Below are 25820 nucleotides of genomic sequence, written 5' to 3' on the forward strand. Positions count from 1 at the left end.
TTCTTTGTGTTTGTTCACAATCAAACCCATGTTCAACATTCCATCCTGAAAATGAAAGAATCGCTCCAAAAAAATATCAAAAATTATACAGCGAACGGGAATCGAACCCATGACCTTAAGCGTGTTAGGCTTACGATCTAACCAACTGATCTACCGCTGCTTATATAATCAGCATTTCATAAAATATTTAGTATTAAAAATAATATTTCGAATTACGTGTGGCAAGAAAACCTGCCGAAACAAAAATTAAAAAAATTGTTTTATCGGTTCGTCCAAAGCGACGCAAGCGCTTGTGCTGAAAATAATCCTTTGATGAGATAGCAATATTTATTTCATTCGTTCATAATTTATTTCAATCATTCATTAACTAGTCATCATTATTAAACACTCTCGCTTTCATCGGAGATGAAGAACAATTGCGATCATCCTCTCGCATCTCTAAATGGAGGATCGATGAGTGGATCAACAAATTTAACCATGTCATCATCATTGCCATCGACTTCATTTATGCGAATGGCAGACTCATCAAATAACAATAATTCAAATAATAACAACAAAACAAATACTTCATCCTCCGAATTGACATTTGAAAGAAAAGACATCAGGTCAAGCAGAACAAGCATTATCAATAACACTAACAATGGAGATATGCTAATCACCCCAATGTCGTCACAATCTCAAACTAACTCTCTTGTTAGTTCTGCTCGAAAGAAAAGAATATTCACAATTGAAGGGTCTACTTTTTGGAAGATAATGCTCGCGAACAAACAATATTTACATTCATGTATGGATGCACAAAAAACAATTTGCATTCCTCCCGATGAAGAGGTGGAATATGTGTTAAATCATTTGAAATATCCTGCCTCAAAACTTCAAGCATTTATCAGTACGTTGATTTGTTTTCAGATTTTGATCATTTAATATTTCCGTAATTTTGTAATATTATAATTCTTGATGATGCAAAACAGAGGATCATATTCTCTCAAACTCACCCCTATTCGTCGGAGAATACATTACAGATCGAGGAAATCATCTCAGTGAAAATAAGGAAAAATTTGAGATTTTAGAAAAAGAAAAACGAAAAACCATAAATCTTTCTTCTCTCAGTCTTTCCACCATTATGGAAGAAGGAGAAAAAGTACAACCTGTAAATATACTACAAAGTGGAAAAGGATTTTCTAAAAATTTTACTGTACAGGTTTTGAAAGAAGAAACATGTTACAATGATAATTTTAAACCTTACAAAGTTTTATTTATTGACAAGTGTTTAAGTGATGTAGGTTTTTAAAAAAAGTTGATCTTTAATATACATCTGTGTGTGTGTATAATATATAAATTGATGTGAACTACTACTACTCTATAGGAATATCAGCAAATAACAGTTGGAGCATCGTTGCATGATCATTCGACAAAAGTTTCACCAAAGAAGGATGACCGATCTATTGGCAGCAAACAATGGTCTTCCTCATCTCCCTCAAGCATGGAAGAGTAAGTGACTGAATTGTTAAAAACCATTCGAAAAATGATAATATTTACATTTCTACTTTAGATACAACTTGTTTTTACAAGATTGGAATTTAAAGGCGTACAATGACAAACTCAAAAGATCCATTCAACATTTTAATTTTAATTATTTGCTTTTGAGAGGATTTCATTCTGCTATTCCTGATAAAATTAAGGAATACTTTGAAGTAATTTATAGTGAATTCATTTCCTCACAACCACGTATGTGTTTTATTCTTTGTGTTTTTGGTTCATACAATTTGTTATAGCAACGCCTGAAGAAGAGAAAGACTTGAAAAATTCCATTCATTGTGTGTTGATGGATGGTATTTATGACAAATTATTTCCATTTCTAGAAAAATATGCATTCAACGAAGAAGACAAGAACTTTTTGGCCATTTGTGAAGTGATCGATGAAGCATGTTCCAAATCAGAAAATAATGAATATGCAGAATTTGATCTCTATGAAATTTTAAACATCAGCAAAAGCTTCCAATGTAACCAAGGTGATTCCATAACGTATTTTTCGAAATATTTAAACCTTGCAAGAAATCCGTTTGATAAGATGAAATGCCTCAAACAAACCACGGATAAGATTGTCTCCAGTATCAATAGACAGCAGACAAGTATAAAGACAGAATTTGTGACAACTGATGACATGATTCCTCTGCTTGCTTATGTTGTAGTGAAAGCCAAAATTCCAAATCTCATCACTAATTTCAATTTTATGCAAGATTATCAATTGGAAGAAGAGCATGGGCTGTCAGAATATGGTTTTAGCGTCACAACTCTGAATGCAACCATTGTGTTTTTGAAAAATGAAATTTATGCTAATAATGAGAACAAGTGGAAGAAGTACAAGAAAAAGAAGGCAGAGAAAAGTAAGGATGCCACATCAACAAAATCACAAAAGCCGTTCAAGTTAGATGTAGAACCTTACTTGGCGTCACCAATTTCTCCCCTTAGTGGCAGCTCTTCGTCCATCGAAAAAGACCTTTCTCCATCATTGCACACATTGGACCATCCCACCGCAGAAGCAAACAAGACTCCCAGTACTCCTCAGGATGACATGTCATCACAACCACCTGTAGAATCTCAAAACAACCTTTCTGGCTTGTTAAGTCCAAGAGACTCTCGAAGTTTGGCTTTGAAACAAAAAAGACAAGAGGAACGAGAAAAACGCATGTCGCTTCGAAAACAAGAATCTATTGCTGTCATCAAAAGCTTTGAAAACAAGGTACCAGAAAAGAAATCGTCATCGTCCAATTCGAGCAGTTCCCTACCTAGACAAATGTCTCTACCTCAATTTTCCAAAAAGTCGTACGATAAACTTTAATGTTTACACGCAACTGAAATATCAAGTAAGAGATGATTATTTGGTTCTGAGTAATCAGTGCTTTTGAAGAGACGGGTCACCATTTTCTGGTTGTAGTATGCGGTAAAATCACAATATACGACATAACCAATGTTGACAATTCTAACTTGCACGACATCTCTGTAAAAATTATCACTAATTCCTCCTCTCGAGTAATTTTCAAAAGGTATGATACATCTCAAATCAACGCATTGAGCATTGTAGGTTTGCCCTCCATAATAGGTTGATCCAATTACAAAGAGCAAGTATGGAAATTCCAAGTGTCGTAGCAACATAAAGTCTCTTGTATATTGCACATCGAATACGTCTGACATATTGTCAGTAAATTGTATATGTTTGTGGTGAATTGCTCGTACTTTCCTCATGGATTTGACCTGTTCCAAAACTAAATTTGATGTTAATTGTTCGTTACAGGACCCTGTCAAATAAATTGCCTTGGAAGTGTTCGTTACATTCTTCACCCATAACACCGAGTTGCTGCCGCTGAAAATATTGTTAAAAGCAAATTCATGCAAATTCAAAGTCGTGAATGGTGCTTCAACACCCGCATTAGCCAACTGACCAGAGGAATTAGATCCACCCACCGAAACAGAGCAATCTTCATGTAACAGCACAACATGAAAATCTCCATATTCCATTTTCACAATCTTTTTTTTAAAACTCTGGGCAACATTTCGCCAACAGTGATATCCAGATATCAGATTGACCTGTGAGGTATTCATCCAATTTTGACCAGTAATATGAACATCATGGCCATTGATTACGCATATACTAAATGAATAGCAGCAACCGACATGATTGATCTTGGGAGGGCTTTTAGGTTTCGAATGTAACTGATGATAAGGATCAAACATTAATTCAAAACTATTGCACACATATCCTGAACCTAAAAAATGTGACATTCGAAAGTAGCCATTGTTTCCAATGCCGTATATATAATATTGACCTTTGATTGAATCGTATACAATCAATAACATTGCTTCAGTGTAACACGCAAGTTGTATAGCCTTCAAAGAAGTCGATCCATCAAAAGGAGCTATAATTTCAAATTTTGCTTCTTTTTCTGAAAATTGAGCTTCATATAAATGGCCACAATCTGTAATTGCGTAGAGTGTGCGATCATTAGGGCGTGTCATGACTTGTTTGATTGACCCCATCATTGTTTTTCCAGACTTTGTGATATCCACCTTTAAAGAAAGCGATGCACAATCAGGTTGAGTCAAATCTTGAAAGAACATTTTTGAATGAAGTGAAGTGGTTGGTACATTTCTAATTTGGTCAAGACCGTGATGATGATCGGATTCCTGAGTCGAGTTGTGGTTGTTCGGATTCTGCACGATCATTTCGTGAAATAATATTCGTTGTTGTTGATCCAAAGCCATTGTTGGATTTGCATCGTTCCTGAGCAGACAAGCAGACTCAGAGATCTCTTGGTCTTTAAAGAGATTGACTTTTTTGCGTATCACTTGTTTGAGTTTTTTCATTTTTTTTCACCATATTTTTCTTTCTTTTTAAAGATGAGGAGTTCTTTATTCACAATAAGGTCATGGTTGTTGAGGATGAGAGTTTTTTCCAATCAAATTGAATGACAAACAACCCTTACATTTCTCTTGCTCCACTTTCCCACAGCATGTTCAAAATTCTCTTTGCGAGATCCATATCCCTGTGTAAAACAGCCCTTGAAGCAATAGAGAGGCATGTCCAGTTTTCACAATCTCGATCATCAAGAGGAGCGTGTGCTTGGAGAAGAATCTGTACAGCTTCTTCATGTCCATATTGTACAGCATCCATCAATAGGGTTCGTTCATTACCATCACCTTGTACATTTAAACCTTGCTGTAGGAGATACTGCATAGTGTCTACTTTATGGTTCCACATGGCATACTCGAAGGCCTTCTTATTCACAATATTAAAAGAGGGATTGTCCTTAATGAGTATTTTCAGTTTTTCTAAAGTGCATGCTCCTGCAGCACGATTCAGCTCTTCCAAAGAGCTCACAACAGTCTTATTTTCAAACTCGCTCTCTGACACGATCATAGTATCCTTGAAAAGATCAAAGAAAGTGCTATTGGATGCTAATTGAATATCAGGAATTGTGCTTACTGGACCATGTTTCAAATAAACTACATTGGACTCTTGTTCATACACTTGATTCAAGAATGAGTTTAGTTGTTGTTCCATAATGATTTTAGGAAGTGACATTAACAATTCATACACTTCATTTTCACCCAAATGTAATTTCAAACATGGAAATTCAAAACAATCCGCAAAGTTAATGTAAAACCAATTCGCAGTTCCTAAATGCTGTTTACTTTCTTCAGGTGTGATTTCGTCAAATACCAAAGAATCGTTTGAGATGAATGGCAACACCTGTTTTACTTTCGTGCCAGCTTGGATCGTCTTTGGATTGCGTTTGACAATTTCGGCCAAATGATTCATGATGTTTCCAAATAGCGAGTACATGAACTTTGTACCCAATTCGCCAACCTTATCCATGGACATGAGAATTTCAGGACATTCAGGATACCAATAATGCACACCAATGGAAAAGGCATGGTGCGTTTCCACTTGAGTATCTTCCATAATCAAATAAAGACTATGACCTCCATGATGCAAATCTTTAAGAAACTCAACGCAAGGCTTTAAATATCCATTCTCGGAATAGTATTTCAATCGTTCTTCGAAATTTTGAGATAACAATTGAAATCTCTGTTCATGGACACCATGTGTGGGAGATGGTTGTGGCTGAGATGATTCCGAAAAAGAACAATTTGCTGTGAGATTTCTTGCATCCATCATATATTGAGAGAATTTATGAAACAATATTTGATCTTGCCATGGAATAAATAGAGGAGGAACTATGCATTGTTGCCATTGTGGATGAGAGTAATAGGAAAAGAGTTCGGATCGATACTCATTGACAGAAGCCCCTCTCTGCTTCAAGAAAAATTTGTTGTTCTTGCAGGGTCAAAAGTGATTTGGACATTTTTCTTGAGAAAGGTGGAAGATAATGCCGTTAAACGCTTGCGCTTTACCAATTCTGAGTACAACAAATGGAACAACCAGGAACTTGTTTTACAACGAGGTTTCATGAGTGAAAAAAAATTGCTGTCATCTTGTATCAACCCAATGACCGACAAATCACCAAAGAAACAACAGCTTTGTCTCGAAATGAAACATGCATTGCATGATCCTTCTCGGGGATTGGATGCAATATTGCAATCACGAATTAAACTATTTTTAAAAGAGCGAATTGAGAAGGGATTAGATGTACAGAAAGAGAGTGTGATGTCTGAATTTGCTGAGGAATTGTGGAAGGAATTTTCCAAAAACCCCTCTCTATCGTAGAGTATGCATACTCCTTCTTCGTGCATAAACATGTATGGATCATCAGCCCATATATCGGGATAAATAATTTACAAAATTGTTTGGTGATCATTTCCAAAATAATTATATGTCCTATTTGATAATTTCAATGATCCAAAAGTGTGGGCTCAATTTTATCAATAATTAATAAATAGGATATCAATAGTAATCAATTGATATCCTATTTATAATTATTGACTTGCTTCTATCCAACTGTTGGGTTCGACTGTTTACTCATTCTTGGAGGCATGATATTGCCTTACTTAATGAAAGCCTTACATCACCCGATGTGACACCACTAGTAACTATGTGGAGAAATTTCTACAAAAAAAATTACAACAACCACTTCTCCTCCTCAATTGAAGTTTGAAATGTTCAAAACAAAGAGGCTCAGAAGAACAAAACCCAGACTCTATGGCTCATCTGCTTATCGGGTTAGAAATGATAGCTCTGTTGAGAGTTATGACGCTTCTGATGATGACGATGATCATCAAGGCTCTCAAGTTTCCAGAAAATACATACACTATCATAAGGTTGAGCCTAACAAACTAAATGGATTGTTGAGTAGTGTACTGACATGTTCCTATGTGTTGTCGAATATCTTGAGCTTGATAGCATTGGATTATTGATGGAAACTTGTTCGAGCATTTACCATTGCTTGCAACCTGTGAGAGAGAATTTTCATGATAGAGCCTTGAATTACTTGATCGCCCTTAATAAGGATAGGAATGCTCCTTTTGATATGAAATGTTTTGATTGGTTACTTGGAATTGCTCGCAACCATGTCCTTGACTTTGAAAACCTTCTTCTTTGGCTTCGCTTTTTCTCTACCTCTCTCGAAAAACTGAACAAGGATCATTGTCTCACTCAAACACAAACTCTCCAAGCGATATCCAAGCTTCTTGATGCATGTCCGTTTTCATTGTATACTATTTTAAAGCTCTGTTCGAAATATGAACCAGCAAACTTTGACATTATTCTCAGCCATCCACAAACCATTCCAATAATTTCCAAGTTAATTGAATCTCAACAGTTTATGGTCTCTAGCAAAGCTTGCTCTTACTGCTTTTTTTATCATTCTTGCTTAGAATTACATCAGAAAAAGGCATATCTAGAAAATTATCTCAAATGGTGCTACGATGGAAATGATGAGTCCTTGTTGTTGAGAAGTGTGATTGAAGACAGCACTTTTGACAAGACAGAGTTTGCCACTGCCTTAATCCAATGTCTGTTCAAACAAAAGACTTGTGGCGAGGCAGAGGCTCTCCTTACATTATACCTCAAACAGTACTCGAAAGAGCAACGATTAAGTCTAATTAGAGAAGCAGGAATTGACTTGTTCAGCGCTCTTACTAGTAACGAAGAGATTTTCCTTTGGTACTTTCATAGATTTCCTGAAGATGTACATCAATCCTTCGATGATATCCTGACAACAATGTTACGGAGGGGTGATTTTCTGTTTGTTCTTACTGTCTTGGAGAAGCGTGAACAGCTTGGGATGCAATCATTCAACACCTGAATTTCCAAAGCTTTGGCAATTAGGTCGTTCTTTCTTTGATTTTATGTGTTCAACTTCATCAGAGTACAAACATTATTTGGCTTTGATGCTGTTCCTAATCAAACGAGCCAAAAACTTTTTTGACCATGATGAATTGAGAGTTATCTTTACCAGAACCATTTCTTCTAAAGTTGGTGACCAAGTGTTTGTCAAGTTTTTGTGCAAGACTCTAAAGACGTTGTCATTGAGTGAGAATGGTTGCCAAAAACTTGACATGTTCAATTTGCTAAGCAAAGCCATCCCAAGACATAAGACGCACCTTATCAGAATACTACTTCCATTCGAGCACATATTTCTATTTTCAATTTTATGCCTCTGAACAGCGAAAGAATCTAGTTTTTGACCGTTTCAAAAATGTGTGTGAACAAAACGACAAGTGTGACGTTGTGTACTACATAACGGAAGAGATCGACATGATCGCCACTCCCAATCTTCAAAAACCCATATTGTAAATGTCAGTTAAGAATTCTTTCATCTCATCTTCAGTTATGAAAGGAATGACCGGTCTCTTCTCGTTGTTTGCAACATAACATACAACAAGTTGAACGCATAAATCGAAGGAATAAACATAAAAGAATATGTGTACCGAATCATTGAGCTGAAACTGAAGAGCTTTATAAATGAAAAACAAAAACAAGATCACACTTTCTAAAATCAAACGTGACATTTGAACAAGGGCTGAATCGTTTATAATTCTCTAAAAAGCGTAACCAATTTCAATTTGGCTTTGCCCATGTTTACAATAGTTATTGCAATCCGCCTTGAACAGCCTTTGCTTTGTAAGGCTCTTCAAGATATTTCAACTCCTCAGCACTGAGCTCGATATTCACAGCAGCAACATTCAAATCTACATTTTCCAATTTAGTGGCTCCAACCACAGGAGCAGAAACTCCTGGTTTATGCAACAACCAAGCAATAGAAAGTTGAGCAGGTGTGACATTCTTCTTCTTGGAAATTTCAGAAACACGTCTCAAAATTTCCTTATCACTTTCTTCCACAGCATTCTCGAACGTTTTCAAAAATGGATCTGTAGTTGCACGAACAGTGGTGCCTCTAAAGTCATTGGTATTAGCAAATTCATGAGCACGTGCCAAAATACCTCTGGCAATGGGTGACCATGGTGTAATGGTGACACCCAAATCTCGACACAATGGAATCATGTCTCTTTCTTCTTCACGATAAATCAAATTGTACAAATTTTGCATTGAGACAAATTTGGTCCAACCTCTCTTTTCAGCAATGAATTGAGCTTTGGCGAATTGCCAAGCCCACATGGTAGAAGCACCAATGTATCTGACCTTTCCACATTTCACAAGATCATGTAATGCTTCCATAGTTTCTTCGATTGGGGTGTTGTTGTCCCAACGATGAATAATGTACAAATCAATATCTGTATTGTTTCATGTGAAAATTTAAGCACAAAATAGAAAATTAATGTTGAACAGAAATACATACAGTCAGTTCCCAATCTTTGCAAAGAATCTTCAATAGCCTGCATAATATGCTTTCTAGAGAGTCCACTTGTATTTGGAACAACCTTCTCAGGTGTAAACAACAAACGTTTTTGTTCACCAGATTTATCCACAGGGAAATACACTTTGGTGGCAATCACGACTTGTTCTCTTGGAATGTTGTTTTGTTTGAGGAATTTTCCTAAAATTCTTTCACTCTCTCCATTGCTAGATGAATTGATGGTATAATATTCACATCGATGAAAATATTAAGTGAATGTTGTGTGAAATAAATCTTACAAAATTTCAAACAGACTGTTGTTATGTCACGAACGTACCTGTACATATCAGCAGTGTCGAAAAAGTTAATTCCCAACTCATAGGCTCTCTTCAATAACTTCATCGATTCCTCCTCTCCCAAGACCCAATCTTGCCATTTTGGTGTTCCGAAACTCATACAACCTGATCAGGAGGAATGTGTAGTAATGATGATCATGATTTAGAGATTATGATCATAGGTGGAATTTACAATTATTGTGGATGAATGATTGAATTCATAATCATATGGATAATCATAAATAAATCCTTCTCGAATATCATTTTCAATGACCTACCAAAACAAATGGGAGAAACTCGTAAGCCAGTGTTTCCAAACTTTCTGTACTTGGTGTAGGGAATTCTTTCCACACTTGTTGTTGCAGTAGTAGTAGCAGTAATGTTTGTTGTTGAAGACATTTTTTGGTGTGTGTTGACGATGAACAAAGGAAATCCTATCAAGACTCTATTAAAGATTGTGAGTAAAAGTACGCACGAAGGACAAAACGCAGAATAAAGTCACTTTACAAAAGTGCGATGCAGATCAAGAATTTGTTGATCAACTACAATGAAGCACTCTCAAGGTAATGATGCTATCATTTTGAATCCCTCTGTCAGAAGTTTGTGAGTCAAAATGATAGCATCATTACCTTGAGAGTGCTTCACGGATCTCTCTTAATCTCTCTTCTTGTTTAATGGGAAAGAAGCGAGATCTTGGTGATCGTCTAATTAAGTACTGTTTTGGACTGATTGTCAATTAGTTGATTAAGTCCTTTGCACTGTCAATTTTTCTCATTTTCATGTCAAAGGGGGTCAGTGAGGTTTTTTGTGACAGCGATTGAATTCGAATATCTCTCAAATATTGACAGTATCTCTCTCGAAAATTGGCAATACCGAAACGAAGAGATACTTTTCAAGATGCAGCAATTCAGAGGTTGATAAATGGTCCTAAACTCTCAAAGAAGAGAGAGCCAACACTCCATTAGGATCGTGTAACAAAAACATCTCGTGCGTAGAAATGTAGTTGGTTGTGAAGATATCTCGATTTCGTTGAACTAATGACTTGAAAGAATCTGAAGCTTTCGAATTTACTTTAAAAAAGCTTTTCACTATTTTATTGAATAATGACAGTCAGCAACAACAAAATTCAACCAATTAATGCCGGCAATCATCCTCCCACAACAGCTGGCTCCAGTCATCAACCCTTTGAAAACTTTTTTGATGACATGGATCAAGACGAGCAGAGAAGCAACTCACCACTTCAGGAAGGAATTAAAAAAGCATCAGAGAATAAGGCCTTTCTGTCACTTCGGTGGTTTGTGATTATCTCTATTTGTTCCTTAATATTATTATCCTCGGTTTGTGTCTATTTGGCCGTCTTTATTGGTTTTCATCAGGCCGTGGATGAGTTGTCTGAAAAGGTGATTAACGACACGAAAAGTAAAATCGTCATTTACATTGATAAGGTTCTTTCTCAAATGAGCGTGGTTTCAAGGCTGAGTGCTGAGCAATATTCCTATGGTCTGGTCACGCTTAATTTCTACCGAAATTTCTTCTATACACCTTTCAAATTAACTGGATTGAGTGTTGGTTTTGCTTTTGGGTATCCCTCAGAAAGATATTCATACACCATTGTTGGAAAGGAAGGGGAGGAGAGAATTGTGTACTCGTATCAACCACCAGGATTTATTGGGTCTATTCGTGACGCCTATTTTCTTAACGGAACCATTCAGACTGTCAATGAAACGGTGGATTATACCGTGTATGAAGTTTCGAAAAAGGATTACTACAACTCTTCGATCAATGCAGCAAAATTGATGGGTTCTGAAGGAGCTTTTACAGATCCATATATTGTCACCAATGGAACGCTTTCTATTGCATACGGAGCCATGTTATATGATCCTCACATTTTGACTTCGACTGGTGAAAAGGTGTTGAAAGGCATTTGTAGAACTGTGATGCCACTTGCAAATATTGTGAGGTTTATGAGAGAGAAAATCACAGTGCTTCAGAATGGTTATGTTCTATTGCAGCAAAATGGAACGGATCTAGTCGTAGTAGGGAGTGTCAACACCACATCGTTCGATGAAAAATCTCGAGTGAAAATGACTGATATTATTGACAAGAATGCTGGACAGCTTATGAAGGACATTAAAGAAAGATATGTTACTTGGGAGAATGTGCCAAACAAGTTCTTCATTTCAAGCATGGGAGTTAACTATTACGTTCTTTCATCAATGTATACCTTTGAAAATATTGAATGGAGAATGTTTGTTGTGGTTTTTGAGAATGATATTCAACTCACCACCACTATTAGTATTGCTGCATCGGTTGGTGTGGCCCTTTTAGTGACAGTAATTAGTTTGACTCTTGCGTTGATCATTACATCCATCGTTTTGAGACCTGTGAGGAAGCTCAAAGAGCAATTTGAACTTATTAAGGTGTTTGATCTAGATAACATCCAAAGACTCTCCACTAATTTTGTCGAATTGAATGACATTTACAAAAATTTGTTCAATACTGTCACTTGGTTGAAAGAAATCAGATCCTTCATTCCAGATAAGGTTCTACTTCAATTACGTGAGGAGGAGGGAGACAATGACCCCAACACGCCAAATGAGTTAGAATCAAATAACTCAAATGCACATCATCACTTGCAAAGTACTCTTGGAGCATCAAGCTTTACAATAACAACAACATCAGACAATTCAACATCGAAAAAGCTTTCCTCAACAGCCATCTCGAAGAAGGAAAGCTCGTCAGTGTTCAAAATGGGATACTCCGTAAAATATGTTTCTATTTTACATATCAGGTTGAGTAATTACTTGTCTGAATTTACCCCTAATGAAATTATAAGAACATTTCCAAAATTTGTTTCTGCCCTTGGAAGTGTCACAAAGGTATTACAAGCAGAACTGCAAATCATCTCAACAGATGAATTAGGGGTAATGATTGAAACCAAGAAGAGAAGCTGCAAAGATACCGCTCAAGAGTGTGCCCTGAAAATTGTAAGAGCATTTGAAATGATCAATGCACAGCTGAAAAATCATCACATGCCAGAAATTAATTACTCAATAGGAATTTCAACAAGCGAGTCATATGTTGGAAATATTGGAAATCACTCCATTAGATATTATTCAGTCTTGTCTGAATCTGTGAAAATCTCTCAACATTTGAGCCTCCTTGCTCTCAATTATGGATTAAGAATTCTCATCGATGAGAAGACTTTGATCGGAACAGAAGACAAATACATTTCCAGACCAGTCGAAAGAATTCTGAGCTCACCAGGTCTTCATTCTGTTCCTTCTAGAATTTACAATGTCTATTGTCTGGAAAAAGAGAACCTTGTTCTCGACGATGAATGGCTTTATGAGCTCGAATCAAAGAATGCAATAGCCAAAATCCAAGAATTGCATTCCATCTTGAAACTGTTTTCACGTTCCTCCAACGAGTCAAATGATACAGCTTCAGGAATGGAATCTATCATTTCATCAAGCCTCGCCAAGCTCACAAATTTCATAACCGAATATCCTCAAGATTTGTCCTACAAGAGATGGTTTCGTCTCTTTGAAAAATTCCAAGACATGCTGATGAGAGACATCAATGCTGTGGATATCATCAAGAATTATCATGTTTGTCTTGAGAATACTGTAAAGACCTCCATCGAAACACACACGGAATATGGAATTAATTATTAATAATTGACATCAAAGACATCCATGTGATTTTGTAGTCATGAAGAAGAAACTAAATCGGAGCAAGATTCCATGATTGTTTTCACTGGGGTGTGAGTGTCGTAAAGTTTCAAACTGATGTGGAAATGGCGCCATTTTTTACGAGTTGTTTCTATCACAAAAAAAATATCATCATGGACGATTTGAAATTATCGTTTGATGAGGAGTACAACCTCAGAGTGTTTGATCCTGCCAAGTTTACCACATCCGAGGCAGTGAGGCACAAATCAGAAGAATTCGCAACAAGTAAGTGTCAGGTGCTTGAACTACATATTAACTACATTCTGTTTTGTTTTAATAATAAAAAGAAATCAAGGACTTTCAAAAATTGGTATCGGAAGTGATGCAAATATTGGAAAGTCAAGGAAAAACTATTGAAGACGAAAAATTAAAAGCAATCGGAATGAGAAATTTAGTAAAAGGAGAGGAAGATCGACGAAAGAATCTTCTTCGGGAATACAATCAACTAATTGCTGACAAACATACAGAATTGGAAAGATATGTCGACGAGCTTGAATCCTTGAAAAAAGTGGAGCAAGAACAACGAAAGCTTATTGATAGACTTAGTAATAATGAGCCCACCGAAATGGATTAGTATCATTGTTACACTTTTTTGTAAATTATTCCACAATCAAGGTTTGGTCAATTCTGTGAGTTGACTTGTCCGTCCCTGTAAATATTTACAATTATTTTGACGTTTCCAATCATCGAATATCATTGGTATTCATATAAATCAATTACTGAAAAAATTCCTTCATAACATCCTCTCCTAGCTCTACATTTACAAGATCTGTTGAATTAGTGTCTCTAGTTTTCTTGATGTAGTCTGTATTGTTAAATCCATTCGTGAAAAGAGAAGATTCGAGAGGTCTTGTTTGCTCTTCTTCTTCACGTTTTCTTTTCATTGCTGATGATTTTTCAACATAAAAATCAGCAATAGAAGAATCACTTTCTAACAATGCAGATGATGCTGGCTCGCTTCCAACAGTTTTCAAAAATTCTAATTCTTCCAAATTGATGCTCGTTAATGTATTATGTGCCTCTTTCAAGATTTTGTAACAATATTGAATGCAATCTCCAACACTTTCTGTTACCTCCCTTCGTCTCTTGAGTTGGTTTTGAAGAATTGTGATCATTTGCTCTCTCGCTTGATGAGGCCTGTAATAATTTAATATAAATGACATGTTGATGAAAATTAATTCGATTTGATTTAACTTCAACTCCCAGCAATACTTTGCAGAAGCTTTGGACGGATCAAAATTCGTTACAGTGGACAACTCCTCAGTTTCATTCACTTGAAGTGTCGGATGCTCCACAAGAAGATCCAACAACTCTAAAAAGTTATACAGCAGAGATCGATTTAATTTTTTCAATTCTGCCACATGATCTATGGTGTCAATGGATCGATCAGCACCATAAAGCTTTTTCACAACCTCATACCCAGGTGGGATTGGATTAAAATAGGGCTAAATGTTAAGTGCCGCAACGAATATTCCCAATTCCATCGTCGTCATCATTTCACAGATCCGAACAATGTAAATAATATCACAATCATCATTACAGTTGAATAATATTCCAAGAATAAATTTCCAATAAATTCGATTGAATAGTAAGTCAAACAATCACCACATCATAGGCACACATTTAAATCCAAATGTTGAAAGTTTGTTACATACAATCGCTGTGAGAGTCTCCCCAAAAGATTGATAGGTCTGTCCCTTCTTTAAAGGTTTTGGAGGCTCCGGAGCTATATATTCACTCTTTGTGGGATGATATAATTTGTAAAATGTCGGTGGTGGAGGAAAGACATCCACAAATTCTTGTTCCTCTTGTGTGTTGCTACTTTGTTGCATTTTTTGGATTCACAAAACAATTCGGGAGAAGCTTGATCCGGACTTAAGTTTCCGATCTCACAAGCATACTTTCGAAAGCCACTTCATACCATTGAAAGGGTTATATTCTAATAACTTAATGACTTCGTGGTTGAACCCGAATCAAAGCCTGGTTTTATTAAAATCAATAATAAAAAATGTCTTCCACAGCAGCCCTTGGTGGAGAGCCTCCACAAAAGACAGCCGAAGAATTGGAAAAGGAGGAAGAATTACTCTTTGAAAAAGGACCGCTATCATTATTGTTGGAGAGTGTACGAGAACAAACTCAAATTTTGATCAGTTGCAGGAACAATCGGAAACTACTGGCGAGAGTGAAAGCTTTCGACCGACACTGTAATATGGTATTGGAAAATGTACAAGAAATGTGGACGGAGCAACCAAAGAGTGGAAAAGGCAGAAAGAAAGCAAAGCCAATCAACAAGACTAGGTTTACCAACAAGATGTTTCTAAGAGGAGATTCTGTAATTTTAGTATTGCGAAATCCAAGGAGATGATCGGAATAAATTCCGTCATGTCAAGTCTTAATTTTCACTTGTCATTTTGTTCAGAACAAGAATTGACCATATTATCATTTGAAGAATTATGTTTTTTTAATATTTTATACTCCTGATGAAGGTAATTTATTGCTTCTTAGCAGTTTCCTTCTTGTCTGGGAAGTTGATAAAGGTTTTCTTCAATGCAGGTGGTAATGCCTTCTCCAATTGTTGTGCCTTGACCTTATTCTTCATCTTGAGGGTATAAAGGTATTGTCTTGTTCTGAGCTTGAACTTGTATGATCTGTTCTTACTTTGCTTGGATCTGTAGATGGTGATTGATCCCTTTTCCTTGGCAGCAACAGCAAGATTGAGGAATTCCTTAACGTTCAAGATTTGCTTTGGCTATAAATCCATAAAAATCAGTGCCATGTGTTGTTTCGAAAAGAGTATTCAAATGTCAGTCAAGAAGGAAAAATAGCGAGAGTACGAACCATTGTGATTGTGGCGTATTTTTTTTTCAACGAAAATTTTTATAAATTCTGGTCAACCAGTACAAAAAGTTTACAATAAAAAAGACTTCAAAACTTCCACGGCTTCTTGTCTGCTGATGACTTTGGTGTTGCTGAAGTTAACTTTCCGAAAGTTTTCAAATCTTCCTCTCTCCACTGACTGAATTTGTCTGCAGCCCTGAACGTGGATTTGTCAATCGGATCTGAATATTGTGGTCTGAACAGTTCCATATGAATATTTAAATTTGAATTCATGGTGGTCATGATTGTGGAACACTTACTTGAAAGCATCTTTTGTTGTTGACAGTACTGGCTCTGTAGGTATCACATAGCCAGGATTTATTCTCTATTTTGATTGATTTATATGGTGTCATCGTGAATAATATTATGAAATTTGGAACACTGTCGTGGATGATAAGATCACTTACCTTCCATATGGAAAATGATAATTCGGTTTGAGCCTTTACAGCGTTCTCATCCCGGTGGGTCACCAAGGGATCTACTTGGTTCTCATCTCTCTTAGGAGGAGTTGCATTTTGTTTAACGTTGTTATTATTATGGCTGCTCATTTCTGTTGAGTGTCTTGCAAACGAAACTTCGAAGGAGTTGTTGGTCTAAAGAAATTATATATGGACAAATGATGATGATGCTTCTGCTTTTGTTACTTCTGATTGTAGGCGAATTATAATTCAACTTATACTTCCGAGATCTCAAATTTTGTTTGATGAGGGAAATTTTAGAAAATTTACAGTTTAAAGCCCAGTATGTTGTAACATAAGCCTCATCTATCTCTTGGAAGAGAATACTTGCATTTGATCAATTTGAAAAATTTGGGTCTACAACAACTCAATCATCATCACTTCGAGTGATTTGCGTTAAACAAAGAACATTTGTTTAAGGCTTCGCCATACGGAAAGAAATGTATGAACACAGCGTACGAGATTACTACACTCATCATACTGAGAGGTTGAGGCTTCAGCTGGAGCGTGTCTGCTCCATTCATGAAAATCCATCTGTAAATAATGGTTTCGTTTCCAAGCTGGAAGATATGCGCTCCAATCGTGATTGGTCAAAATTTCATTTACAAGAAACTTCAACCTTACATCAAAAAGGTATGTGTTTGTTCATGGAAAATTCTAGTACTATCATAATCATCAATTTTTCAATGTTCATCTCATTAGATATGAATTCTATCCAATATACCGACTTGCTCACGTTCATCCAAGACAACAGAATGGATAACTTTAGGGAGTTATGGCCAGCACAAGAAACAGCAAAAGAGTTGCAAGAGTGCATGGAGCATTTAGGTGAGAGTAATTGGGAAATACATTATTCAATAGACAAATATGAGGACTATTTGGATGTATTTTCTTATGACGAAAGACCAGACGAAAACATTTATAGTGATATCCAACTTGAAGATGTCTTATTGGACTTTGAGAACCTTAACTCCGCGCTACTGTTTTTCTCAAAGGAAATTTTGCCCAATTTTGATGTTGAACATCATTCAACCTTTAGAAAAGATCTATTACATGAGGTTTGTGCCAAACCATCAACAGACTCTGTTGTTAACGAGATGGAACAAATGTGTAATGCCTACCCAAAAGTTTCTCAAGGTGAGTCCCTCATTAACGAGCCCAAGAACTCCTATCGGACAGGATACACGCTTGTACAACTATTCCACTCCTCTTTTGACAATATCGTGGACGTATTTTCAAACCTTGAAGACACTTTCTCTGATATATTACTGCTCATCAATGATGAACATTCAGAATTAGACTCTTCATTATACTCCGTTGTAGATATTGCTGATAAGAATACTCTCGAGTTTGATATTGAATCCAAATCTGAGTCATACCTTCTTTTACAGTGCCGTCCTTACAAGGATTACCTTAAGATAGAAATGAGCGCTCATTCGACTGTCTTGAAATCAACTGACATCAATTCTCTTTTATCATTTGAAGAAGAATATAGCCATGAGCAAATAAGTTCAGCAGTGCACGAAATTGTCAACACTGTTGATAGTACAGACATTCTAGAGGAGATTTCACCAAACGTTTTTATTACAGAGCTTCAGACAATTGCAATTTCAAAGACACAGGAGCAAATATACGTGCAAGAGTTTTGGTGTCTAGATTCCAAAGACAAAGAAATTAATAATGCACGCAACAATATCCATTTCATTGACACAATTATTAATACAGACGACGTGAAGACCATTCCAAACCCTCTCACAGAAGTTACACTTTCAAAATGTGACAATATTATTCCCATTGAGAGGATAGCAAAACCGAAACCCACAACAAATATAGAGATTACTCTACCTAGCATGTGGCTTTCAGATAAGATTTACTTATTCAGAAAGGAAATTGACAAGGAAGGCTACACTGAAATATTGCCCACTAGAGAAGATGTGAGCTTCCAAACATTCGAACATTTTGCAACAGAGGAGCAATATTGTCCAAACGTGCAAGATATTTATTTGAATGTGCCAAACCATTTGAAGCCATCATCGAAGACAAGAGTAAGATCTGAAAAGTTGGACAAGGCTCTGTTTAATCTGGAAATTCGTGAGAAAGATTATGAAAACATGGATATCTTGTTCATTCAGGAAATGTTCAAGCAAACATCATTATACGCAAATACAGTTTCCCACTACAAAGATGATGGAAGAGGCGCTCTATATCAATATGAATCTTTATTGGAAAATTTACTTTCTATCGAGGAGTTCCAAGAGCATGGAAAGCCCAACACGCACATTCTACAAACTAAAGCTGGAACAAAAAATCACTCCAAACTTGAGGAGCTTGTAGAGGAAAACTTGGAGAGCTTTATGATCCAAAAAAAAGCACACACTTATTCTACCACACAGCAGCTGACATCAACTCTTGAAAAATCTACAATCGATACAAATAAGGAAAACAATCTATTTATACCGGACGACATTAGAGTTTCAAAAGAGGCCATTGACATTGTCACAGACATTCAAAATCAAAATTCATTGCTGGTGCTGCCTGCTATAACGTTGAGATCAGTAATTGGGCTATTACTTTTACAAAAACTCAAGAAATGTAGCTCAAGTTCCAATTTTATTATCATTGATAGCAATGAAAAGCGCTTGGAGGAAGATTTTAAGTTTTATTCTTCATATCTTTCGAATCACACCAGAAATCTAATCATGGTGACGAAAGAAAATTTTACATTTCAACTTGTCAAAATTAACACAAATTGCAAGTTGATATTTTTATCCTCCCACATAGTCGACAATTTTTTGCAACGTTTTGAAAACGTGATATCTAATTGTAGTTTCATTTTTTATCAAGATTCTATAGTTGCCAATTTGATAGAAAGAAATATTCCATCTGCAGCACAAGTCTCAATTTGCAAAGTACTGGAAAATGTTTACGCAATTTCAAAGAAAACTGTACATTCTATTATTGCCTCATTTATTCCCGCTCGAAGCGTTGGTGAACTCATTAGTTTGTTGGATGCAATAATCTCAAAGGTATGTATGAAATTGTTGAACAGATGTGATAACAAATTAATTATGAAAAGAGAATAATTGTCAAAAGAAAGAACATCACTTCTTTTCATAAAGAGTTGGTTGTCGAATTGGATGGACCGATATCAAAGTTTCTATGTGATCTCACCAAGATTGGTGACTTTACAATGAGCGGAGTTTCAGGTGTAAAAGGATATGATTTTGACACAATGAAATTCGTGGAGGTAGATTCAGACTATATCAAGCACATAGTAGAGGATTTTGGAGCTAGCTTAAAAGTTGTAATGGCTTCCAATGATCAAAGGCGGATCAGTGAAACGAAGTCTGTCTTCAAGAGGCTTGTTTGCCTTCATACTTTAAAATACTTATATGAGGTTATTTTGGATGGTGGCATCTCGGTAGGACTGTCATTTCTTGAAAAGATTAAACAAAGTGACACATACAACACTGTGTTGGAGGGATCAATTTCAGATATATTCATTCGCCTCAAAGATTTACAAGAAAATTGTTCTCAGCACGAATTGGACTCCTATATAGACAAATTCAAAGTTATTGAAGATAATATCCTACAAACATTAACCACTAACAGCAACATGAAAATTTTGTTTGTTACAAAGCACAACAAAGTGTTGACTTTACTGCGTGAGCACCTGCAACGAAAGTTTAGTGCTTCCCATCAGATCAAATATTTCACCTTAATAGTTGGAGAAAAGGATATGATATTTATGCGTGATGCTACCTTAAATGAAGAAGAACCAAAGCAAGGATTTTCGGAAGTTTTGAATTTTAATTCAACGCAATTTCACTTTGCCACTTACACCATGCTGGAAAGGATAAAGGAACAGAGATCGTTCGAAGCATTTTCTGGTTTTTTATCAATAGTTCAAGTGGAGCCAGGTATTTTACCACTAGCTCTTTACTCATTGATATCAAGATGTATGGTTGAGAGTTGGGTTATTAATAATGTATTACCTTCTGTAACAGTTCCTCAAGATCTTTTTAAATGTGCTTATTTTGTAGATACATGGAGTTTAGGGTTGCAAAGAATACTTCAAACTGACTCTTCAACTATGGATATGGAGGATTTAATGTCTGTACCTCTTAGAGATAAGGACATCTCATTACTTCCAGATTCAGATTTGAATATGATTGCTAATAATTATCTAAGAGACATGAAAACAACGAGGAAATCAATTATTAAGATAATTGCTACTGAGAAATGCATTCAAAATAGCGAACTTATTGCAGAACTAGAGTCAAGATTTTTAGTTTCTGTTGTGGAGAGAGATTTTGTCAATCATGCTCCAGCTGACATGCTCATCAATGACAGACATTGTGTTCTTATTGCGTCACCTGAAAGTTTAGATACAGAGGACACAATACGAGAGGAAACTATCAATTTATTTTCCAAAGTGCTTCATTTATCTCATCAATTTTCTTATTGTTGGATCATTATAGAAAAGTACATTGATAATTATGAAAACTCATTAGGAGAAATAGACTCTATGACATATTTAGCATCCTCTTTATTGTCTTTCACAAAATCGTTGAGTAGAATTGAGGTGAATGTCAAAATGAGTTATAGCATGGACCAAACAGCAGAAATCATTAGTGTTATATGCAGCGATGTTAAGGACCAAACAAAGACGTTGAACAAGGACATACTATGGATTCGAGAACATGAGACTGATCACGAGTCATTCTTAATGCAATTTCCGTTTATTAACTGTTATTCAGCCCAAGTGATTCTTCAAAATTACACCTTGAAGCAAATAGCCAGCTTTAGAAACTTCGACGAGTTTGCTTTTCATTTAGGAAACATGGTTGCTGAGCCAATTTTGGTAAGTCTTCAAATCGCTCCCAATATATATTTCTTATTGCAACACTACTTAGAGCAATTTCTATCAGTGCTTTAACGAAATTTTTGATGGGCATGATGAGAATGCCAACATGGCAACAGCCACGGATGATGAGGAATTCATTCAGACTTCGCAAGTACTGATCAATCAAGGGTCAAGCCATGTTGATCATTCTTTCTACATTAACAACCAGCCAATGTTTCATCAAGACAACTGTCTGGGTCAGCATCAGCCATTCCTTACACCATCTGATTCGTATTTTTCTTATCCATTCATGTTTGGAAGAAATGAACAAAATGATCAGTCAAGTTTGCTTTCAAATTCGTTACTCCACTACAACAGTTCATATGAAGAACCACCGCTCAAAAAGACCAAGGCATCAATACATTTTCCCTTAAATAAGCAGACCTACAGATATCACGCCGAAGAAACCATAAACCCATCAATTCCCCCTCCATCTCCCCTCTTTCAACAACAACAGACAGTATTTGAATCAAATATGAATTCCTTTAAAAATCTAGCCCATGTGAAATCATTCAAACCCAACAACCTTTTCCAAAGCAGCGGAATGTGGCCAAATCCAGTGATGCAAGCCACAACCGTAAGAAGTGACTATCAATTTTTGAATGAATCAAGTGTTCCTTTTAACTGTAATTCAAAAAAGATTCAAACACCACGTCCAAATCAAAGTATTTCCAACCACAGTTTTAAATTTATTCACGAACAAGGTGCAATAGCACCACGACAAGAACAGACTGTTCTTCTTGGACCTCATGGAACATACAATAAGATGCCAAAAAGTCATTTCAATACAACCATGAGCAGCACTCCAACCTCTCATTTTCGAAATTATTTCTGACAGCCAAGAGAATGTTGAGTGCAAACCAATTCTGATATTATTATATGACAGTACGTTGAGTAAATTTGTGAGTTTTCTGAAAGAATCCTTAATATCAGGTTTAGTATTTTCACTATATAATCTATTTTGGCAAATTGTTCATCAAGTTGAAGAGTTTCGTTCAATTTTTGTGAGAAAAACGCTTGAGCCTATTTCCGAAAAGACCATGCAAAAAATCCTCACGACAAATGTCCTCAGCACTCAGCGAGCCTCTTATTTGCAACAACTATTCAGAGCTTGCTGGAGTGGTTGGTCAAACACCTCCTGAATCCATTCATTCTGCTGTCAATCAAACAGAGGACTACAAACCCAATGTTCCTCCAATAGGAAGCTATGTGATAAAAGGAGGAGAAGGAGGCTTTGTTCAAGAAGTTGAAACCGATGGAATGGACTATGATTCGGAAGATGATGATTACGATTTATCACAACATGACTTTTCTGGTCAACATCGACATCACAGAATGAGTATGGCACCTAAACAAATGAAACGATTCAAAGTCATCACAGGTATTGTCACACTCGTCATGATCATTCTCATCATCATGGGTCTGGTCTTGTTTCCTCTCATCTATTTTGTGAACTTTTTAACACACCCCGATAGGAGTCAAACAGTCATCATGACTCCATACATTCCGGATGTTCCTTTCTATCATCCGAGTTTCACACCTCCATATCTTCAAGCGAATATTAACATCACCACACCTTTAAATGCTCGATTTATTCTTTTCTCGTTTTCAGCAAATGCTACTGTTCAAGCTGCTGTCATTAGAAAACAAGCCGCGTTTGAAACATTTATGGATCTTGCAGCCAAAGCTGCTCTTTCATTGAATACCATGTCCAGCTTTATATTCGACAAGCCTTTGGATCGATCTGTTTTTGTAGTATCACCTACCACGTTTGGAACTCGATTCTTTTCACTTGGAGTGCTCAATAATTCAGGAATGTATGATGACGAGAGCGATTTCAATGTTGCAACAAATACGACCATTCCAAGAAATACTTCTACCATTTACATGGTTTGGAGAAATACAGATAATTCCTTAACTCCAATTCAACTCAAATTTTGGTATTGGCTAGAATTTGATGACAATAGACATCTAAAAGCATTTACAGGTGGTGCTATTTGCATTGCAATTGCAATTATTCTCATTTCGATTATTATTCTGAATACCAAGACAACAACACTCGTTATATACTATCTCGTTCGAAATTTAAGACCAAGTGGAAGAAAACGCTTTTTAAATGATATCAAACAACTAAGGACTACTTCAAGGAGTGAATTCAAGGAGAGAGATGTGCTATGGACAAGAGGAGCTGATATCACTTTTCACAATTTGGCTTTCACCTCATTCTCTGGAAAAACAATTTTACATCCAATCAGTGGAATTTTACAAGCAGGCAGATTTACAGCAATTATGGGGCCTTCAGGCTCGGGAAAATCAACATTTGTCAACTCATTATGTAAGAGAGCTAATAATGGTAAACAAAGTGGAAAAATTTTGATTGACAACAGAGAAATTACGGAGGAGACAAGCAAAATAATTGGATTTGTCACTCAAGAGGATACGATGGCACAATGTATGACTGTCAGGGAGACTTTGGAATTCAGCATTACTTACAGAAAGAATCGAACGTTTAACAAGAAGGAAAGAATATCTGCCATTTTAGACAGATTAGGTTTATCCAAGGTCCAAAACTCCTTCACAAAAGTATGCAGCGGAGGAGAGAAGAGAAGAACATCGATTGGTATTGAACTGTGTGCAGACACTCCTGTTCTCATACTGGATGAGCCAACAAGGTAAGTAACAAGTTGATATTTTTGTTCGAGCGTTTCCTCCAATGAAACATTTCACACACGATTCCTATTAGTGGACTCGATTCAGAAACTGCCCTCTCGCTATGCCAAACATTAAGAGAACTCTCTGAAAAGTGCAACTTGAATATTATTTGTGTTATCCACCAACCATCCTTAGAAATTTTAAAACAGTTTCATGATATCATGCTTTTCAGTGAAGGACGGCTTCTCTTTCACGCTCCAGTTTCTACTGTTGTGAATGTTCTACGTGAAAAAATTCCAGCAGATGAAATTCGAAATAATCCAGCAGATGAAATATTGCGAACGCTCATTGCACCTCAAGGTGAATTTCTAGTGGATGAAATCATTAGAAAAACACAAGAAAAAGTTCTACATGCAAGTCAGAAGAAGAGTTTATTTTCTAATGGTGACGAATCGTATCGAGATTCATTCACTGAGGACAGCTACAAACGCTCGTATTCAACACGAGCCGTTTATTACAACAACAACAACCACTCTGATGCAGCTTTCATAACCATCAACAATAGCAACAATTCCAAACTCCACAATATTTCTGCACAAGCCTATCGAACTGCTCCATTTTTTGTTCAATTTATTATTTGCTTTGTGAGAAGCTTTAAACAATTTTACAGAGATTGGACCACCATCCTTATTGAGAATGCCATTTGTCTTGGAATTGGAATTTTAATTGGCCAAATTTTCAAAGGACTTTCGTTTGCAGGAGCAGTTCCTGAAAGCTTGTACATGCAATGCCCTATATCATTGCGTGGAAATGCCATGATTCCACAGTCCGATTTAATTTCGCCTTACTCTACTTTTTTTAATATTGCCATCTCTCTGGTTTCTATCATGAGAGGATTGCTTGTTTTTGGAAATGACATGAATAATTTTAAGAGAGAGTGTTATTCTGGTCTCAATAGTTGGATGTATTACTTGGCAAAGGATGTAGTTTCGATGGTTGTCGTACTTTTTCTCTCTCTATCATTCACCATAGGATTACAAGTGGCATCTCCTCATACCAACTTTGGTATTTTGTGGATGGTCATCTTTGGAACCATGTTGGCAAGCTTTCCTATTGGTTATATCATTTCATACTTTTTCACACCACACACGTCACAGTTAGCTGCTTCGCTTGTGGTCATGATATTTTTTGCTATGAGTGGAAATCAACCATCGATTCCAGAAATGGAAACCTATGCATTTCCACTCACCTATATTCATGTCATTTCGTATTTGAAATATGTCAAGGGCTTAATTTTCATGTTGGAGCTTGAAACAAGAAGAGGAAAAGAGACGTTGAACGAAGTGTTAAAGATGTATGGCTTTGAAATTGAAGCATTAAGTTATTACGTCTATGCGCTAATATTTTGGATTATTGTTTGGAGATTTATATCTATTTATTGCTTATGGGCATGGAAACCAAGAAGCTTATTCAGTAAGATTGTCTATTACGTCAAGTTGATGATTGGTAAAATTTATGGACGCATCAGCAATGCAGGTTCCACAGTAAAGCTCACAATGAAAAGAAGAATGTCAAGCACGATGCACGATTTTTGAAGAAATGAA

General features: G+C 36.3%; 13 protein-coding genes across 13 annotated transcripts; 7 read left to right on the forward strand and 6 right to left on the reverse strand.

The window, feature by feature from the left end:
- Positions 1 to 405: 405 nt before the first annotated feature.
- Positions 406 to 2832, forward strand: FDP41_010413 (uncharacterized protein; the record flags this gene model as incomplete). Its single annotated transcript, XM_044700709.1, has 6 exons — positions 406 to 886; positions 969 to 1276; positions 1364 to 1488; positions 1550 to 1725; positions 1773 to 2777; positions 2822 to 2832. The coding sequence occupies 6 exons, from the start codon at positions 406 to 408 to the stop codon at positions 2830 to 2832; spliced, it is 2106 nt and encodes a 701-aa protein (XP_044568061.1).
- A 3-nt stretch (positions 2833 to 2835) lies between these two features.
- On the reverse strand, positions 2836 to 4362 carry FDP41_010414 (uncharacterized protein; the record flags this gene model as incomplete). The annotated part of the gene is made up of 1 exon (XM_044700710.1): positions 2836 to 4362. The coding sequence occupies one exon, from the start codon at positions 4360 to 4362 to the stop codon at positions 2836 to 2838; it is 1527 nt and encodes a 508-aa protein (XP_044568062.1).
- Positions 4363 to 4477: 115 nt separating this feature from the next.
- Positions 4478 to 5677, reverse strand: FDP41_010415 (uncharacterized protein; the record flags this gene model as incomplete). Its single annotated transcript, XM_044700711.1, has 1 exon — positions 4478 to 5677. One exon carries the CDS (start codon positions 5675 to 5677, stop codon positions 4478 to 4480), a length of 1200 nt encoding a protein of 399 aa, XP_044568063.1.
- A 1144-nt stretch (positions 5678 to 6821) lies between these two features.
- Positions 6822 to 7763, forward strand: FDP41_010416 (uncharacterized protein; the record flags this gene model as incomplete). Its single annotated transcript, XM_044700712.1, has 1 exon — positions 6822 to 7763. One exon carries the CDS (start codon positions 6822 to 6824, stop codon positions 7761 to 7763), a length of 942 nt encoding a protein of 313 aa, XP_044568064.1.
- Positions 7764 to 8548: 785 nt separating this feature from the next.
- Positions 8549 to 9988, reverse strand: FDP41_010417 (uncharacterized protein; the record flags this gene model as incomplete). Its single annotated transcript, XM_044700713.1, has 4 exons — positions 8549 to 9192; positions 9258 to 9481; positions 9592 to 9715; positions 9868 to 9988. 4 exons carry the CDS (start codon positions 9986 to 9988, stop codon positions 8549 to 8551), a joined length of 1113 nt encoding a protein of 370 aa, XP_044568065.1.
- A 704-nt stretch (positions 9989 to 10692) lies between these two features.
- FDP41_010418 (uncharacterized protein) lies at positions 10693 to 13266 on the forward strand (the record flags this gene model as incomplete). Its single annotated transcript, XM_044700714.1, has 1 exon — positions 10693 to 13266. The coding sequence occupies one exon, from the start codon at positions 10693 to 10695 to the stop codon at positions 13264 to 13266; it is 2574 nt and encodes an 857-aa protein (XP_044568066.1).
- A 170-nt stretch (positions 13267 to 13436) lies between these two features.
- Positions 13437 to 13897, forward strand: FDP41_010419 (uncharacterized protein; the record flags this gene model as incomplete). The annotated part of the gene is made up of 2 exons (XM_044700715.1): positions 13437 to 13548; positions 13611 to 13897. The coding sequence occupies 2 exons, from the start codon at positions 13437 to 13439 to the stop codon at positions 13895 to 13897; spliced, it is 399 nt and encodes a 132-aa protein (XP_044568067.1).
- A 142-nt stretch (positions 13898 to 14039) lies between these two features.
- FDP41_010420 (uncharacterized protein) lies at positions 14040 to 15155 on the reverse strand (the record flags this gene model as incomplete). The annotated part of the gene is made up of 2 exons (XM_044700717.1): positions 14040 to 14768; positions 14979 to 15155. 2 exons carry the CDS (start codon positions 15153 to 15155, stop codon positions 14040 to 14042), a joined length of 906 nt encoding a protein of 301 aa, XP_044568068.1.
- A 176-nt stretch (positions 15156 to 15331) lies between these two features.
- FDP41_010421 (uncharacterized protein) lies at positions 15332 to 15688 on the forward strand (the record flags this gene model as incomplete). The annotated part of the gene is made up of 1 exon (XM_044700718.1): positions 15332 to 15688. The coding sequence occupies one exon, from the start codon at positions 15332 to 15334 to the stop codon at positions 15686 to 15688; it is 357 nt and encodes a 118-aa protein (XP_044568069.1).
- Positions 15689 to 15814: 126 nt separating this feature from the next.
- Positions 15815 to 16164, reverse strand: FDP41_010422 (uncharacterized protein; the record flags this gene model as incomplete). The annotated part of the gene is made up of 2 exons (XM_044700719.1): positions 15815 to 16072; positions 16162 to 16164. 2 exons carry the CDS (start codon positions 16162 to 16164, stop codon positions 15815 to 15817), a joined length of 261 nt encoding a protein of 86 aa, XP_044568070.1.
- Positions 16165 to 16248: 84 nt separating this feature from the next.
- FDP41_010423 (uncharacterized protein) lies at positions 16249 to 16748 on the reverse strand (the record flags this gene model as incomplete). Its single annotated transcript, XM_044700720.1, has 3 exons — positions 16249 to 16396; positions 16461 to 16525; positions 16608 to 16748. 3 exons carry the CDS (start codon positions 16746 to 16748, stop codon positions 16249 to 16251), a joined length of 354 nt encoding a protein of 117 aa, XP_044568071.1.
- A 350-nt stretch (positions 16749 to 17098) lies between these two features.
- Positions 17099 to 22399, forward strand: FDP41_010424 (uncharacterized protein; the record flags this gene model as incomplete). Its single annotated transcript, XM_044700721.1, has 4 exons — positions 17099 to 17291; positions 17361 to 19684; positions 19735 to 21522; positions 21575 to 22399. 4 exons carry the CDS (start codon positions 17099 to 17101, stop codon positions 22397 to 22399), a joined length of 5130 nt encoding a protein of 1709 aa, XP_044568072.1.
- Positions 22400 to 22626: 227 nt separating this feature from the next.
- On the forward strand, positions 22627 to 25811 carry FDP41_010425 (uncharacterized protein; the record flags this gene model as incomplete). Its single annotated transcript, XM_044700722.1, has 2 exons — positions 22627 to 24236; positions 24308 to 25811. 2 exons carry the CDS (start codon positions 22627 to 22629, stop codon positions 25809 to 25811), a joined length of 3114 nt encoding a protein of 1037 aa, XP_044568073.1.
- Positions 25812 to 25820: the final 9 nt, after the last annotated feature.

The sequence above is a fragment of the Naegleria fowleri genome, assembly GCF_008403515.1.
Source record: "Naegleria fowleri strain ATCC 30894 chromosome Unknown tig6, whole genome shotgun sequence".
In the NCBI taxonomy this organism is placed as follows: domain Eukaryota; phylum Heterolobosea; class Eutetramitea; order Acrasida; family Naegleriidae; genus Naegleria; species Naegleria fowleri.